Source organism: Eulemur rufifrons, chromosome 8, assembly GCF_041146395.1.
Source record: "Eulemur rufifrons isolate Redbay chromosome 8, OSU_ERuf_1, whole genome shotgun sequence".
In the NCBI taxonomy this organism is placed as follows: Eukaryota; Metazoa; Chordata; class Mammalia; order Primates; family Lemuridae; genus Eulemur; species Eulemur rufifrons.
The window spans coordinates 60,407,911-60,426,223 of NC_090990.1; the positions used below are offsets into that span (position 1 = coordinate 60,407,911).

The 18,313-nt window shown below is 36.5% G+C and overlaps 1 protein-coding gene and 1 pseudogene across 1 annotated transcript in view; one reads left to right on the top strand and one right to left on the bottom strand.

Moving 5' to 3' along the window:
- NEXN (nexilin F-actin binding protein) overlaps nt 1-18,313 on the top strand; it is a 41,778-nt gene that overhangs the window by 7,805 nt on the left and 15,660 nt on the right. Inside the window, exons 2-5 of the mRNA XM_069479187.1 lie at nt 11,313-11,391; nt 12,839-13,030; nt 13,233-13,311; nt 13,402-13,550. Of these exons, the coding sequence (XP_069335288.1) occupies nt 11,365-11,391; nt 12,839-13,030; nt 13,233-13,311; nt 13,402-13,550 (447 nt within the window). The 5' untranslated portion in view covers nt 11,313-11,364. The remainder of the gene's footprint in view (nt 1-11,312; nt 11,392-12,838; nt 13,031-13,232; nt 13,312-13,401; nt 13,551-18,313) is intronic.
- LOC138390955 (U2 spliceosomal RNA) lies at nt 17,362-17,438 on the bottom strand (annotated as a pseudogene).

The window sequence follows — 18,313 nt, forward strand, 5'->3', positions numbered from 1 at the left end:
GAGTGTGAGGTTGCTGTGAGCTAGGCTGACGCCACGGCACTCTAGCCCGGGCAACAGAGTGAGACTCTACCTCAAAAAAAAAAAAAAAAAAAAAAAAAAAAGAGAGAGACAGAGTCTCACTCTGTTGCCCGGGCTAGATCTGAACTCTTGGGATAAAGCAATCTTCCTGCCTCAGCCGCCTGAGTAGCAGGGAGTACAGATGCAGACCACCACACCTGTCTAAAGCTTATTTTTATATGTGTTTGTGTATGTTCAGATGTTACCTAAATAAAGCATTTCTAAACTAAACATGTAAGCCTTATTATATTTTTTGGTAATTATCTTTCATCCCATCTAGACTATGAATTCAGTGAGAACAGATATTTTATCCTATTCATCATTGTATATTGTATACATAGTACCTTATATTGTATCTAGCACATTATAGAAAGATTTTCAATAAATATTTCTTGAATGAATAAATATCATTTTAGCTAATTTCTTTATCTTTTCCCATTTATTTTTAGTTTTATCATATTCATTAGCTCCAAATTTATAAAACAACCTGCAAACCACCTGGTACACAGCACATTATAGGTATTCAATTGTGAGTTTTCCTCCTTCTCCTTTGTTCATTTTAGAGGCTTCAGAACGTTCCTTTAATGTATGGTAGGTTTTTTGTTCGTTTATTTGTTTTTGAGACAGAGTCTTGCTCTGTTGCCTCTGTTGGGCTAGAGTGCTGTGGAATCAGCCTAGCTCACAGCAACCTCAAACTCCCGGGCTTAAGCAATCCTACTGCCTCAGCCTCCTGAGTAGTAGTAGAGACAGGGGATCTAGTTCTTGCTCAGGCTGGTCTCGAACTCCTGACCTCAAGCAATCTTCCCGCCTTGGCCTCCCAGAGTGGTAGGATTACAGGTGTGAGCCACCCGCCTGGCCTAATGATAGTTAAAAAAAAACAAAAAAAACAACCTCACATGTATTTATATATGTAAGTTTTTATTACTTTATTAATGACTTCAAATGAGAACTTATACCAGTTTTCTTTAAGTGAGTGGTTACTTCAAAGTCTTTCAAGGCCAGGCGCAGTGGTTTATGCCTGTAATCCTAGCATTTTGGAAGGCCAAGGCAGGAGGATCACTTGAGCCCAGGAGTTTGAGACCCTGTCTCTATGAAAAATGGAAAAATTAGCTGGGCATTGTGGTGCAAACCTGTGACCCAGCTACTCAGGAAGCTGAGGCAGGAGGATTGCTTGAACCCAGGAATTTGAGGTTGTTATGAGCTATGATGACACCATTGCACTCTAGCCCAGGCAACAGAGCAAGACCCTCTCTCAAAAACAAAAATAAAGTTTTCCTCGCCTTTTTTTTTTTGAGACAGAGTCTCACTCTCTTGCCTGGGCTAGAGTGCTATGGCATCAGCCTAGCTCACAACAACCTCAAACTCCTGGGCTCAAGTGATCCTCCTGCCTCAGCCTCCCAGGTAGCTGGGACTACAGGCACGTGCCACCATGCCTGGCTAATTTTATTTCTATTTTTAGTTGTTTGGCTAATTTCTTCCTATTTTTAGTAGAGACGGGGTCTCGCTCTTGCTCAGGCTGGTCTCGAACTCCTAAGCTCAAGCAATCATCCGGCCTCAGCCTCCCAGAGTGCTAGGATTACAGGTGTGAGCCACCATGCCTGGCCTACTAGCCCGGCCTTCCTCACTCTTATATTCCCAGTTATTTGGGAATTCGAGGTAGGAGGATCCCTTGAGGCCAGGAGTTTGAGGCTGCAGTGAGCCATGATCACACCGCTGCACTCCAGCCTGGGTGACCAAAAAAAAAAAAAGAAAGAAAAAGAAAAAAATTATTAAAAAAATAATTTAAAAAATAAAGTCTTCCCAAAAGAGAATAAAAGGCAAGAATTATGGGTTGTGATTCTGTCATAATTCTGAGGGGATAGGAGGATGCACCACAAAGAGCCAAGGATATGGTGGGTGCAGCAGGACTATGATTTAAAGCATCTATAAGCTGTGTTATGCTGTGTGTGTTAGGCCGAAATAGGTATTGCACAAAATAAATGAAACAGACTTTGTATTGTTTAAGAAAGTGCAAAAAACTAATAATTGTTGAAGCTTGGTGATGGGTGTATGGGGTTCATTATGTTGGTCTTTTTAATTTTGTAAGCCTGAAATTTTCCATAATAAAAAGGTAAATAAAGAAGATAGATTAGACTGATATGTCTGAGATGTTTAACGATATAGAAATTTTAAAAGTTTGTGGCAGATACACCTAGAAACCTAAGAACATGTAGAGATCTCAGAGACTGAAGGAGAAAAAACAACCATGTTTAGGGTGAAGAGGAGAAAATTACCATTTGCATTATAATTAGTTTGGGAAGAGCTTCATTGATAAAGAAGTAACTTAAGAAAGGTCTTGGAGGTGGAAAAAGGCTACTGAATGTATTTGTCTAGGTGGAAGGTCGAAGGAATGGGAGAAGACAAGGAAACCAGAAAGTCTTCGGGAACCTGCAAAAGGCCCATCAAGCCCAGATAAGGATTTTAATTCTGATCCATGATGCATTATACTCCAACTCTGGAGTATATAATATATAACTATATATCATATAGTTATTATCCTCAGAGTTGAAGTGATAGACTAGAGTCAGGGAGCACAGAGAGGTAGAGATTGCAGTAGTTGAGAACCTAGGGGACTGCTACCCTATAATAAGAAATCAAAAAAAAAAAAAGAAATCAGAAGAATCATGGCTAGAAGTTACTCTGGAACTTTTAAAATCTAATTTGACTATTAATAATAGTGCATACTTCTAATCATTATTGTAATGTTAATAATATGTGTCAGGAGTTTTGAAGAAACTACGTTAAAACACCTTTCCCATAGCAACTGAAGTAACTATGTCCCCATCACAGTTGGATTCTGATACCTATTGAAAATACTGGATGATTGGAAAATGTTTATCAGGATTCTGAAGGAAAGAGAACTGTTAAAGTGAATACTTTGAATTTTATAGCTTCTCATTTTTTAAGTTTATTTGTCAAACTTATAGTGATACATATGAGAATACTAAATAGAAACATATATTTCTGGTAAGCATAATTACACTAAATTGGAGGAGGAGCTGGGACCTCTTTGCTAAATAAAGCAGCAAATTCCACATACATCTATAGACTGGAAAGTGAAATTCACTAATATATGTAACTTGAAAGTGGGAGGAGGTGATAAAATGAGTCAAAGATTAAGTGGATTTTTGGAATTTTTTAAAAACCACATCATTAAGGTGTGATTGATGTCTAAAAAGCCATACATATATAATGTGTGATATTTGGAATTAAGAATATGTTTCCAAAAGACTAATTTAATAATCTTATGTAAATGTTCTACAGAAGATTTTAAAATGTAGTATAGACAGTTTATTAAGAGAATAAAAATTGAATCAAGGGAACAGGGGATTTTTTCAGACTCGTCAGTTTTTGCCTGCATATTGAAAAACTTTTCATGATGGCTTTTGGGGTTTATGTTAAATTATAGTTTAGTTGAGCTAAGCACTGGGCAGCAACAGATCCCTGACAATCTGGGAAGGCAGCATTGAGTCTACCAGCTGTACAGATGAGTATCAGGGAGTAAGAGAAGTGCAAAATGTGGACTGAGAATGGAAGTCATTGATCTTAGGCATCTAATTGGAAGTTGTGGTATCTTCTATACTGCTTTTCAATTCTCTGTCAGGTATAGTTGATGTTACAGCGTTACCTGTGTTTGCAGATAGCAAATCAGACTAGACCACTGAAAAATCCAATTCCTAGGCTTTTGCTGAGAGTTTCTGCCAACAGACTGTTAACAACGTGAGAATAGAGACAGTGTCTGTCCATTCAGCAATGTATTTCTGAGTGCTTAGCAGAGTGCCTGGCACAGAGCAGATGCTTAATACTTGTGTAATAAATGGTATGTTCTATTTATATTATATCCTGCATAATGATAATCATAATGATAGTCCTACGTTATATCCAGACAATCTTTAACTGTTCACAAAGTGCTTCATCTTGAAGCTGGCAAAACTTACTTATTGAGCAAACAATTATTATATGTGTCTTCTCTGCCAGGCATGTCCTCATTGCTATGGATACAATCGTATACACTCGGTGGTGGCTCATATCTGTAATCCCAGCACTTACAGATTGAGGCAGGAGGATTACTTGAGGCCAGGAGATCAAGACCAGCCTGAGCAAGAGCAAGACCTTGTCTCTATAAAAAATAGAAAAATTAGCCGGGCATGGTGGCATGCGCCTGTAGTCCCAACTGAGGCAGGAGGATGCTTGAGCCCAGGAGTTTGAGGTTGCAGTAAGCTATGATGAGGCCACTGTACTCCAGCCTGGGTGACAGAGTGAGATCCTATCTCAAAAAAAAAAAAAAGGAAATAATCTTGGTTAAGTAAAAATTCTGCTGCTCACATGTCATGTGAAGTAAAATACCTGTTTTTCACTTACCCAGTACCATATTCTATTGACAATTGCTGGCTAAAGATTAGAAATTCACTTAATGTAGAGAATACTATCAATCATGGCTTTTGGCTTCCAACATCTGTCTACTGCTTAATATAGTCGGTCTCAAATAATTGGGTCAAAGGTTTGGTTGACTACACCAGTAGGTAAAACAGTGTAAGCTGACTAGTATTTCCCCTCCTAGTTGTACTGCTTTCTTGTATCAGCATAGTATAATGGATAAGAATGCAGACTCTGTAGTCAGACTGCCTATTTTTATCCTATGTCCACCATTCATTTGTTGTTTAATCTTGGGCAAATTACTTGACTTTACTAAGTCTCACTATTCCCATCTGTTACAATTTACATAAGACTTCAGATCCTATTAGATAAACTCTAAGATATTATTCTCATATTTATATTTTATAAACTTTTAATATATTGGGCTTGGAAATGTTTTTGAGAAAGCGTTTGGTAACAGTATTTACCTGGAGAGCCAGGTGTGACGGCTTATTCCTGTAGTCCCAGCTACTCCAGAGGGGAAGGCAGGAGGATCAGTTGAGCCCAAGAATTCGAGGCTGCAGTGAGCTATGATCATGCCACTGCACTCCAGCCTGGGTGACAGAGTGAGACCTGGTCTCTTTAGAAAATAAAAGTATTTACTTTGAAGGGTTGCTGTGGGGAATAAATGATATAATACTTGTTAAATACCGGGCACACAGTAAAGGCCCAATAAATGTTAACTTGGATTATCATCATCATTAATTTTATTCATATTATGACCAAAGGATGTATCAGTGAGACAGTAGGTTTAGATAGGACAATACAACCAGTGGCTATGAAATGGAGTTTTCCTGTGAAGTTAATAGGCTGAACAGAGTCAAGTTCATACCTTTATCCTTGTGTAAGCACAGATCGACAACGGAGTTAGCAACTGAAATGCACTATTGTTTTTTGTTTTTTTTTTTTTTTTTGAGACAGAGTCTCACTCTGTTGCCCAGGCTAGAGTGAGTGCCGTGGCATCAGCCCAGCTCACAGCAACCTCAAACTCCTGGGCTCAAACAATCCTCCTGCCTCAGCCTCCCGAGTAGCTGGGACTACAGGCATGTGCCACCATGCCCAGCTAATTTTTTCTATATATTTTTAGTTGTTTGGCTAATTTCTTTCTACTTTTAGTAGAGATGGAGCCTCGCTCTTGCTGAGGCTGTGAAATGCACTATTGTTTGTACTAAAGCAGTGTCACACTTCTTTTTAATTAACTATAAAGGAATCCTGTATGTATTAAAAGTTTTCTACTCCACATAAAAATATTTAAGAGATGTGAGTCCTATTGGTTTGTAATTTATACCTTAAAATGCAATTCTATGATGCAAAAAGCTAATGGACTTACTTAGCTACGTTTTATGCCCAAAAGGCAGAACATTTCCTCAAACATTCCTCTAAGAAAGAAGAAAAACAAACAAAAGGCAGAACAGAGCAAACTGCCAGTAAAGGAAAATTTACTTATATTTTAACCTAAAAAGGTAAGGCTAGTTCTGTTCAAATTTTCACTGACTTTCAAAATGAAAGCTCAGAATACTGAAATGACATTTTAAAAAACTATTTTAAGTGGTTTTATTCATAGAAAATTTTAAAAATCAATCTTAATTTTATTCTAAATCCATAATTAAGTCAAGATATAATTTGAGGATTTTAAAAAATTAAATGAATAGAGCTAGCTGATTCATTTATTTTCTAGGACTACTCTTGACAGGCTAATTCTTCACTGTCACCAAGCCACCCAACTTTCTTTTATTTCACGGGGGGGGGGCGGGGGGGAAGACTTCTTGAAGTTCCCTCTGGCTAATTCAGCTAAAATTATCGGTCCCTACAATCCTATGTGAGGTTGCTCAAATTTTTCTCATACCCTTTGGTATTACTCTTTTAAAAGCTACACAAGACCAGTCATGGCGACTCATGCCCGTAATCCTAGCATTTTGGGAGGCCCAGGCAGGAGGATCGCTTCAGGCCAGAAGTTCGAGATCAACCTGAGCAACATAATGAGATCCCTGTCTCTACAAAAAATAGAAAAATCAACCCAGGCATGGTAGCACACACCTGTAGTCCCAGCTATTTGGGAGGTTGAGGCTGGACGATCACACGAAGCTAGGAGTTGGAGTTGCAGTGAGCTATCATGACGCTACTGCACTCACTGTAAGCCTGGGCAAGAGAGCCAGACCCTGTCTAAAAAAAAAGTTATGCAAGTAATATGTTATATATGCTCCCTGGCAGGGAAATGTAAGTTTTTACTGAATTGAGTAAATTCTAATGAGAGAGACCAAGAGTAATAAAATTAATCAAAATTATTGATACCTACTAATGTTAGGTGTTATTCTAGGATTTTTCACATATGTTATCTAACCCTCACTAGGAAGCAACAGATCTGGAATTTGGATTTAGGTCTGATTACTAAATTGTGGTAATCCAAGTGCAAGGTGATGAAGGCTTGTATAATATTGTTATAGAAGCATGGAAATGGTGAAGTAAGAGAAAGTTTGAAAGAAACATTCATAAATTTTGGCACTCTTAAATCTAGAAGATATAGAAGAAGAATGAATCAGAAATAACTGTAAGGTTTGAGAAGCTATGAGAATGCAGGGTAAGTTTTGTTGGTTACACAAGAAGAAATACTTAATAGGTAACCAAATGATATAATGGTTCAGGAAAGAGAACAGGACTCAAGCTATTTATTATTTTTATCTCAGGCACATAAAATTAGATTATTCATAACCCTTGGTTCATGACATATGCTCATCATATATGGATGCTTTTCTTTACTTAATTATTTTTAATAATATGATAAACACCCACAGACCCACTACTCTTGCCAGGTGCAGTGGCTCATGCCTGTAATCCCAGCACTTTGGGAGGATCGCTTCAAGCCAGGCGTTTGAAACCAGCCTGGGCAACATAGTGAGACTCTCTCTGTCTTGACAAAAAATAAAAATTAACTGGGCATGGTGGTGCACACTTGTAGTCCCAGCTACTTAGGACGCTGAGGCAGGAGGATTGCTTGAGTCCAGGAATTCAGGGTTACAGTGAGCTGTGGTCAGGCCACTACACTCTAGCCTGGGTGACAAAGTGAGACCCTGTCTCAAAAAAAAAAAAAAAAAAAAGCTAGAATCTGGTTAATAATTGCATGAAATCATGTCCCACCCACCCCATCGTATTGTCTCCTTCCCACAAAGAAAACTTCAGCCCCACATGGCTTCACTGGGAAGTTCTTACAAACATTTAAGGAAAAAATGTTACTAAATTCTACATAAACTCTTCCAGAAAATTAAGGAAGAGAGACTACTTCTCAACTCATTCTATGAAGGCATTATTCTGTTACCTAAAGCAGACATTACAAGAAAAGATAATTACAGACCAATATTCCTCCTAAACACAGACGCAAAACTTAACAAAATTTTATCAAATTGAATCCAGCAATATAGTAAAAGGATAATGCATCATGACCAATTGAGGTTTATCCTAGGAATGTAAAGTTGATTTAACATTTCAAAATCAGTTAATTCACCATATTAATTTATAATAATGTAATTTACCATTTTAATAAACTAAAAATAAAAACTATATGATTATCTCAGTATATCCATTCCTCATAGTTACTCCAGCAAATTTACTCAATCTGATAAAAGGCATCAAAGAAAAACCTACAGCTAACATCTTAGTTAATGGTGAAATACTGAACATATTTCCTCTAAAATCAGGAACAAGACAAAGGTATCTGCTCTTACCACTTCCATTTAACATTGTACTGGAGGTTCTAGCAGTACAGTCAGACCAGAACAAGAAGTAAAAGGCATCCATATTGGAGAGAAAAAAGTAGAACCGTGCTCACAGATGATGTGATCTATGTATGTAGAGAATCTACTGGAATCTACAAAAAACCCAATAAAACTAAGTTACTTTAGCAGGGTTGCAGGATATAATACCAGAATTTAAAAATTATATGTCTGTATACAGGTTGAATATCCCTAATCTGAAAATCCAAAATCCAAAAACTCTAAGATCTGAAATTTATTGAATACCAACATGATGTCACAAGTGGAAAATTCCATACTTGACCTCATGTCAGGTTGCAGTCAAAACTTTGTTTCATGCAAAAAATTATTTAAAATATTACATAAAATTACCCTGAGGCTATGTTATGAAACAAATGTATATGAAACATAAGTGAATTTTGTGTTTAGACTTGGGTCCCATCCTCAAGATATCTCATTATGTATATGGAAATATTCCAAAATCTCCCAAAAATTGAAATCCAAAACACTCCTGGTCCCAAGCATTTCAGGTAAGGGATATTCAACTTGTATTAGCAACAATTAATCATTAATTGAAATCTAAAAAACAACACCATTTACAGTAGTATCAACAAACATGAAATTATTTAGGGATAGATCTACTAAAAGATGCAGAAGATCTGCACACTGAACATTACAAAATATTTCTGAGAAATTATAGGAGATGTACATAAATGGGAAGAGATACTGTGTTCATGGATGAAAAGACTCAATATTATTAAGGTATCATTTCTCCCCAAATCCATCTACAGATTTCACTGCAATCTGAATCAAAATCCCAGCAAGTTATTTTGTGGATATTGACAAACTGATTCTAAAGTTGATATGAAAGCTGGGCGGAGTAGGTCATACCTATAATCCTAGCCCTTTGGGAGGCCAAGGTGGGAGGATTGTTTGAGGCCAGGAGTTTGAGACTAGCCTGAGCAAGAGTGAGAAAAGTTAGCCAGGCGTGGTGGCACGTGTCTGCAGTCTCAGCTACATGGGAGGCTGAGGCAGGAGGATAGCTTGAGCCCAGGAACTAGAGACCAGCCTGGGCAACATAGTGAGACTCTCTCTTGACAAAAAATAAAAATAAAAAAACTAGTCAGGCAGGTGGTGTGCACCTGTAGTCTCAGCTACTGGGGAGACTGAGGCAGGGGGATTGCGTGAGCCCAGGAATTCGAGGTTATGGTGAGCTATGATTGGTCCACTGTACTCCAGCCTGGACAGCAGAGCAAGACCCTGTCTCTTAAAAAAGCAAATTATTCATAATTGCCAAAACTTGGAAGTAACCAATATGTCAATCGGTAGGTGAATGGATAAATTGTGGTACATCTAGGCAATGAAATATTATTCAATGACAAAAAGAAATGAGCCATCAAGCCATAAAAAGACATGGAGGAAACTTAAATGCATATTACTAAGTGAAAAAAGTCAGTATGAAAAGGCTACATATTGTACGGTTCCAACTATCTGACATTCTGGAAAAGGCAAAACTTATGGAGATGATAAAAAGAACAGTGGTGCCCAGGGTTAGTGGAGGGAGGGATGAGTAGGTGGAACACGGAAGATTTTTAGAGCAGTGAAATTAGTCTGTATGATACTGTAATGGTGGATACATGTCGTTATACATTTGTTTAAAATCATAGAGTGTAGAACATCAGGAGTGAACCCTAATGTAAACTATGGTTTCTGAGTAATAATGATGTGCTAGTGTAGGTTAATCAGTAATAACGAAGGTACCACCCTGGTGGGGGATGTTGGTAATGGGGAGGTTATGCATGCATGGGGGAAGAGAATATATACGAAACCTCTGTATCTTGCACTCAATTTTGCTGTGAACCTAAACTGCTCTAAAAAATAAAGTCTATAAAAATAAAAGTTGGCTAGAAAATTCCAAAGGAAAAAACAAAAGAACCACAAAAAACCCCCAAAATAGTAAAATGGTAGACCTAAATCCATTCACATCAATAATTACATTAAATGTTAATGAACTAAACACTGCAAATAAAAGAAAAATTACCAGAATTGATCTTTTTTAAAAAGCAAGGTCCAATTTTATGCTGTGTCCAAGAGATATACTTCACATATAAAAACATAGATAAGCTGAAAGTAAATGGCTAGAAAATTACAGACCATGCAAACTGTAAACCTAAGAAAGTTGATGTCACTGTTTTAATATCAGATAAGTTCAAGGCAATGAGGTAAGAAGAGGGAAATTTCATATTGATGAAAGGTCAGTTCAAAAGAAAGATATTACAGTCATGATGTGTATGTACTTAAACAAACCTGAAAATACATGTAATAAAAATGACAGAATTAAAGGGAGAATAGAAAATTCCATGTAGGGCAGGCATGGTGGTTCAAATCCTAGTGCTTTGGAAGGCCGAGATGGGAGGATCTTTTAAGGCCAGGAGTTCAATACCAGCCTGGACAACATAGTGAGACTCTGTCTCTACAAAAAATTTTAAAAATTAGCCAGATGTGGTGAGCCTGTAGTCCCAACTACTTGGGAGGCTGAAGCAGGAGGATCATTTGAGCCCAGGAGTTTGAGGTTGCAGTGAGCTATGATGGTGCCACTGCACTCTAGCCAGGGCAACAGAGCAAGACTCTGTCTCAAAAATAAAAAAATAGAAAGAAAGAAAAAAAGAGAAAGAACTAGCCAAAAAAAAAAAAAAAAATTAGTAAAGATACAGAAAATCTAAAACATAATCAACTATGTTAATCTAGTTGATATTTATAGAATGATATACCCAATAACTGCAAAATACACATTATTTTTAAGTGCACTTGATATTTTTACCAAGTTATTCTGGGTCAAAAACTTTCAGGGATCTTTTAACACTATGTACCTTTATTTCCTATACTATGAATCATGAGAAAAGGAGCTGAAGGTTATCACAATGTATTACTTGCTTGGATTACGCCAATATTTTTTGAGGGGCAATTAACTGCTATTTTTATTTATAAAAATATATTACATACTAAAAATAAAGTCATTAAACATTCTTATACAATATTAAAATATTTTTTCAGGTGCAAAAATATACAAAGCTTCATAATCAGCCCAAGACTACACAGAGCAAACATGAACGATATTTCCCAAAAGGCTGAGGTAAGTCTCGAAAGTGAAAAAAACCAAATGAGGAAAATGTAGGGTTAACTGTAGAATTGCTGACAGGGCAGTTGTGTACTGGAACAGTAATATTCAGGAGTTCATAATTATAATAATAACATAATGTTGAGCTGTCAGACAAGAAGAGATAGAATTCACCAGCTGGTTTTGGGCCAGTATTTTCATTTGAATTCTAAGCTAGGAGGCATGATTTGTGAATGACAGTAAAGTGAATGTGATGGCTAGCATCTTGAGTAGAATTTTAAATATCTTGATAAGTCTTAGAAATTATTCTTTCCGTATTAAAAAAAAAAAAAAAACCAACAAATTTGACCTATACTCACAGGGAAAAGATAATTCACTCTCAGGTGAGGATCCTTCTTAGCTCTTTCTTCCAGTGGCTGCGATAAGATTTTTCTTAGCATTTTCCTGGTTCTTGGCTGTAGTTACTGAGGTTGCAGTAAGAAGAGCTCAGTTGCTGATACCCCAAAATTATGGAGTTAAAAAAACCTCAAATGGTCAATGCCACGTAGATTACAAAATATGGGCTGGGTTTGCAACAGATTGATTAAGCAGTCTGCCATTTTCATTAGGAGAAAATGGTGTTCTGAGGCACTGAAGTTTTATTTACTGAAACTTCTTTTAGAGATTGGCTTAATTTTCAAAATAATGAAAATAATTTGTTTTCCTAGTTTTACAGTGGCAGAAAATATTTCCTCCAGTTTTCTATGCCAGATTCTTCTTCTTTGGAAACCTCTTTTGCCATGTGGGAATTTTCCTTTTAGAGCATATTCTACATGGAATGATACAATCTTCTTACACATTTCTAACATGGCTTAAGGAAGTTATAGTTGGGCAGCACTGCAGTAGTAACAACGTAAATCACTGCTTGTGCACAGAGACTGTGGTGCACCTCAACCACAAATGGGGAGTAAAGGACTGGCCTTCAGTTTTACTTAGATATAGAAACCAGCAAGTATGTAATATGCAAATTAGGCTTTCGACTTTAAAGCCTCAAAACTTTTGCTTTGTTTTCAATTTCACCAAATTTGCTGAAATTAGACTTGGTACCTTTTAAGAAAGTGATGTCCTCAATGTTTAATAATGAAGTAGGACAATAAAATACAGGTTATTTTTTAATTAGAATTCAGTATTTGATTTTTATATTTTACTGGCCTTCAGCTTCAGTGGAACGCTACCCACAAAATGGGACTTGATTACTATATATTAATAAAATTTCTACTCTCATATTTTCTGTAATTTTATTTTTCATAGTTAGGTTTTAGAAAGTATCGAATCAGGTGGTGTTGGTTCAAATTAAGGTTTCGAACTCATTTCTGTTCTTTGTTTCAATCAAATTTTTTATATTGTTTGTTCTCATCTATCTTTACCTAATTTCTTCTTATCTTTTTTTAAGCTTTCTTCTCTTTATTTTCTTCTAATTAAGATTCTGCTTTCTTCATCTAAACCTATCCCAAAAACCTATGTGCCAAAACTTGGCAAAGGTGATGTAAAGGATAAGTTTGAAGCCATGCAGAGAGCCAGGGAAGAAAGAAATGAAAGGAGATCTAGAGACGAAAAGCAAAGAAGAAAAGAACAATATATTAGAGAGAGAGAATGGAACAGGAGAAAGCAGGAGGTTATTTTATTTTACTTTATTCTTGTGAAACTATTCATTTTCATTTTTTTAATCTATATTTTATTATTCACATTAATCACATTTTATATTAACTGTAATTAAAATACTTTTCTGTATTTATAAGCTAATGTAAACTCTGCATATACTATGATTTAGTCTAATGTTTGGACATGTGCTCATATTAATTTATTTAATTATCTAGATTAAAGAAATGCTTGCTTCTGATGATGAGGAATCGGTGTCTTCTAAGGTAGAAAAGGCTTATGTCCCAAAGCTAATAGGTAAGAAACTTGAGGGGTAAATTGTAAATTAAATTGCAAAAAAAAAAAAAGAAACATAAAGTATCAAACTCTTCTTTTATATATTCTTAGGAACTGTTAAAGGTAAATTTGCTGAAATGGAGAAACAAAGACAAGAGGAACAAAGGAAGAGAACAGAGGAGGAACGAAAACGCAGAATTGAGCAGGATATGCTAGAAAAGAGAAAAATTGAGCGTGAATTAGCAAAAAGGGCTGAGCAGGTATAACCACCAAATATTAAGTTTGTATTTGTTTGTGAAATTAATTGTACAAAGTAAAACTAATCAGTATGTTGCCTAATTAATATATTTTAATACAACATAAACCCAATTAAATAGCAGCTAACCTGAAAACAAGATCTTAAGTAAAAATATTTAATATCGGATACCTAGAAAGATAAAGGGAGAATGTGCCTATTTTAAGATAGAATATTGACATGATTTTTGTTATATATAATCTTATCATTCTGTCCACATTTCCTCACGCTGTCCACATTCCTTATTTTTCTTGACATATTAGTGGATTTTACAAAGATGTAAGGCAATTTCATACATAAACTATCCACAAGCACCTAACAAAATACTAGTCTTTTAACAGCAATACTTATAAATGCTGAGCTTTTAAAGCAACACTTTAAGTGCCTTAAGTCTATTTGCTCTGCTCCCTTCAGTTTCCACCACCTTTCTAAAAAGAAAAGTGACAATGAAAGCAAAGCATATGCCATACTTTCAGGCCAAAGAAATTTATTTACCCTGGTTTTGCAAATAATCACTTTATGGCACAAATAGTATGAGTATGGTGGCAAATGATGACATATGCTTGGTGAAGTATAAAAAAGCATGAGAGGCCGGGTGCGGTGGCTCATGCCTGTAATCCTAGCACTCTGGGAGGCCGAGGTGGGCGGATCGTTTGAGCTCAGGAGTTCAAGACCAGCCTGAGCAAGAGCGAGACCCCATCTCTACTAAAAAAAAAAATAGAAAGAAATTATACGGACAACTAAAAATATATATAGAAAAAATTAGCCGGGCATGGTGGTGCATGCCTGTAGTCCCAGCTACTTGGGAGGCTGAGACAGGAGGATCGCTTGAGCTCAGGAGTTTGAGGTTGCTGTGAGCTAGGCTGACGCCACGGCACTCACTCTAGCCTGGGCAACAGAGTGAGACTCTGTCTCAAAAAAAAAAAAAAAAGCATGAGAAATTCCTATATTTTATTCCTTTTGTATCTCCTTATCTAAAGAAAGGATGCTGTATACTTTACTACTGCCACTTCCGGTCATTAAAGATCAGCATTAATTTTTTTCTTTTTTTAAATTGTCTTTAGTATTAATTTTGTAATAAAATTTCACAAGGGGCTAAAATTTTAATATATGAGAATTATTATAAATTATATATTATAAATATAAAATATTTAGATATATAATTATATTTGTAGTGTAATTATATCATAAATTGTAAAATAAGGAAATAAAATTATAATAAAATATATAATTAAAATATATGGTGTTTGGCAGAAAACATTGAGCAAGTACATGGGGTTAGTCTACTTCTTTTAAATCTGTGTCCTTTTTCAGCACTGATTATTTCCTAGACTTTAAGACTCACTACAACCCCAATAATGGAATAGATAGGCAGTGGTTTCTCAAAGAAAACCTGTGTGTGTGTTGAAGTGGTGAGTTTGAATATGGTAAAGACATAGGATTCTCAGACAGAGATGGAAACACAACATGATTATGAAAACGGACCACTTTTTAGTAACTCTAAATACTTGCTATGTGGCAAGGTGCAGTAGAACCTTGGTTAATAAAATTTTTGGCCTATTAAATTATTTAAGAAGATGAAGGCAGAGCAAAGTAAATTATTAATAGGAATTTTATCTTGTAAATATTTAAAGTCTAATTTTAAAATGTAATTAAGTACATTTTCCACTCAAATATAACATAATGTAATGTATCTTTAAATATAAAGAGTATGGAATAGGTAGTGAAGAGTCTTTTTGTTTTTAGAGACAGGATCTCTCTGTTACCTAGGCTGGATGGAGTATAGTCGCGCCATCATAGCTCACTGTAGCCTCCAATTCCTGAGCTCAGGCAATCCTCCTGCCTCAACCTCCCAAGTAGCTGGGACTATAGGCATGTGCCACCACGTCTGACTAATTTTACTTTTTTAAAATTTTTTGTAGAGACAGGGTCTTGCTGTGTTTGACCCAGGCTGGTCTCAAACTCCTGGTCTCAGTGATCCTCTTGCGTTGGCCTCCCAAAGTGCTGGGATTACAGGTGTGAGCCACTGTGCCCAAAGAGTCTTAATGTTTGTTTGCAAAATCTTCTTGTAGAAATCCATATACAAGAATGCTATAAAAGAGATTCCTAGGCCGGGCGTGGTGGCTCACGCCTGTAATCCTAGCACTCTGGGAGGCCGAGGCGGGTGGATCGCTGGAGGTCAGGAGTTCGAGGCTAGCCTGAGCAAGAGCGAGACCCCGTCTCTACTAAAAATAGAAAGAAATTATATGGACAACTAAAAATATATATATAGAAAAAATGAGCCGGGCATGGTGGCGCATGCCTGTAGTCCCAGCTACTCGGGAGGCTGAGGCAGAAGGATTGCTTAAGCCCAGGAGTTTGAGGTTGCTGTGAGCTAGGCTGACGCCATGGCACTCACTCTAGCCCGGGCAACAGAGCAAGACTCTGTCTCAAAAAAAAAAAAAAAAAGAGAGATTCCTGAGTTGGGGGGTAGCTGAATGTCTTGTTGACCTCCAAGATTCTGTGATTCTAGGATCTTATAATAAATTAACACATTAACTGCCATGTGAATTGTATTTAACTCATGCTAGTTTTGAGTGTGGGGCCTTGTGAAGCATATGTAACTCACACATCTCTTCACTTTGGTAGCCATGTGAACTATTTTTCAAGTTGCATATAACTCACACACAGAAAACAATAAAAAATAACAAATTTTTCATTAAATTAGAAAGGATTGTTTCGTTTTCAAAGTTTTTATTCTATTTTCATAATAAAACACTGTGGCCCCAAGGAAAAAAATTTTTTCTAGTGTGTCAGTAATGTGTTAAAAATGGATATACCTTGGGTACTGGATGTTAGAATCAAATGCCAATAAAATTTGGGGAAGAATCTTGATTTAGTATTATCCAGTTATCTTTGCAGATACCCTGATGGGCAAAGTTAAAGTCTATCAACTTAGAAAAAGAGAATTATCAGTGGGGATGTTGAAAAGAGAGTGGAGGAAAGGAAGTTGATTTGGGAAGGAGAAAAAAGTTTCCTTTCCATAAAGCAAAAGAAGTAGTTGGGAAGCAGCTCTTCAATGGTAGCTTCTCAAAGTCAACAGTATAACTGAACTTCTGATTACCTGTTCTCTGTTAATATACTGGACACCATGGCCACTTAGACAAATTCATTTTTGTTGAAAAAAAAAAGTATTCTGGGGCCGGGCGTGGTGGCTCACGCCTGTAATCCTAGCACTCTGGGAGGCCGAGGCAGGAGGATCGCTGGAGCTCAGGAGTTCGAGACCAGCCTGATCAAGAGCGAGACCCTGTCTCTACTAAAAAAAATAGAAAGAAATTATCTGGCCAACTAAAAATATATATAGAAAAAAAAAAAAATTAGCCGGGCATGGTGGCGCATGCTTGTAGTCCCAGCTACTCGGGAGGCTGAGGCAGTAGGATTGCTTAAGCCCAGAAGTTTGAGGTTGCTGTGAGCTAGGCTGATGCCACAGCACTCTAGCCTGGGCAACAGAGCGAGACTCTGTCTCAAAAAAAAAAAAAGTATTCTATCTTTTGTTGTTTGGGTGACAGCTTAAAATGAGCCAAGAAGAAAGCAAAAAAAAAATAATAAATAAATAAAAATCTTCAAAAACACTTTATTATCTTACCATGAGTTAATAAAGATCTGGGAAGGTTGTCGCAGTAAGAAAAAGAAAGTTGGGGTCAAGAAATTTAGTATTTCTCTTTCCTATATTCTTAATGTCTGGCTTCTCACCATATATCTTGGATCATTTTATTGAGAAATTAAAATGATTTGTAGAGGAGTTGTCAGTATTCTTTTAAAGGTAAGTCATTTTGTACTACACTTGATCTTAGCCAAAAGGCCAAGAAGTGATGGGGGGGAGGGGGAGGGAAGTCATTTTGTAATTATTTTATTATAGATCCATTAAAATTTTCTTAATATATCATTCAATAAAACATTTCACCATTTACATAGGAAATCAGTATTAAGAAGTAATTCTGTAACAAAATTATTCTGAACAAAATAAATTATTTTGTAGTGTACAAAGTTATTCTGAATAAAACTTTTAAAAATAAACTATTGTGAAATAGATTTATTTTTAATAAACTGTTCAGAATAACTTATTTTTCAAGAAATTGACTCTCAGGCTGGGCCTGGAATCCTACCTGTAATCCTAGCACTTTGGGAGGCCAAGGCAGGAGGATTGCTTGAGGGCGGGAATTGGAGACTAGCTTGGGAAACAGAGCAAGACCCTGTCTCTACAAAAAATAAAAATAAATTAGCCGGGCATAGTGGTACATGCCCTGTTGTCCTAGCTACTCAGGAGACTGAGGTTGGAGGATCACTTGAGCTTTGGAGTTCAAGGCTGCAGTGAGCTGTGATCATGCCACTGCACTCTAGCCTGGGCGATAGAGTGAGATCTTGTCTTAAAAAGAATAAACAAAAAAGGAAATAAATTGGGTATCTTAATAAAATGTATTATTTCTTCTGAGAATATAGAAAAGAAAAGTGGCAGCATGAGAGACTAGCCAGCCCAGTTCCTATATGAGTCAGGGTACAACAAAATTCCCTTAGTCTGCATAAGGACCAGACTACTTCCAGACTCTTTTTTTGATTTTAAAAATCAAATTAAAACAATCAACAATCTGAATTCTTACTTTCTAACAGTTCACATTTTCCCATTGCTTATGTTTTCTTTTCCTGAGATCTCATACATTGCTTTATTTAAATCACCTATCTTCTCTCAAT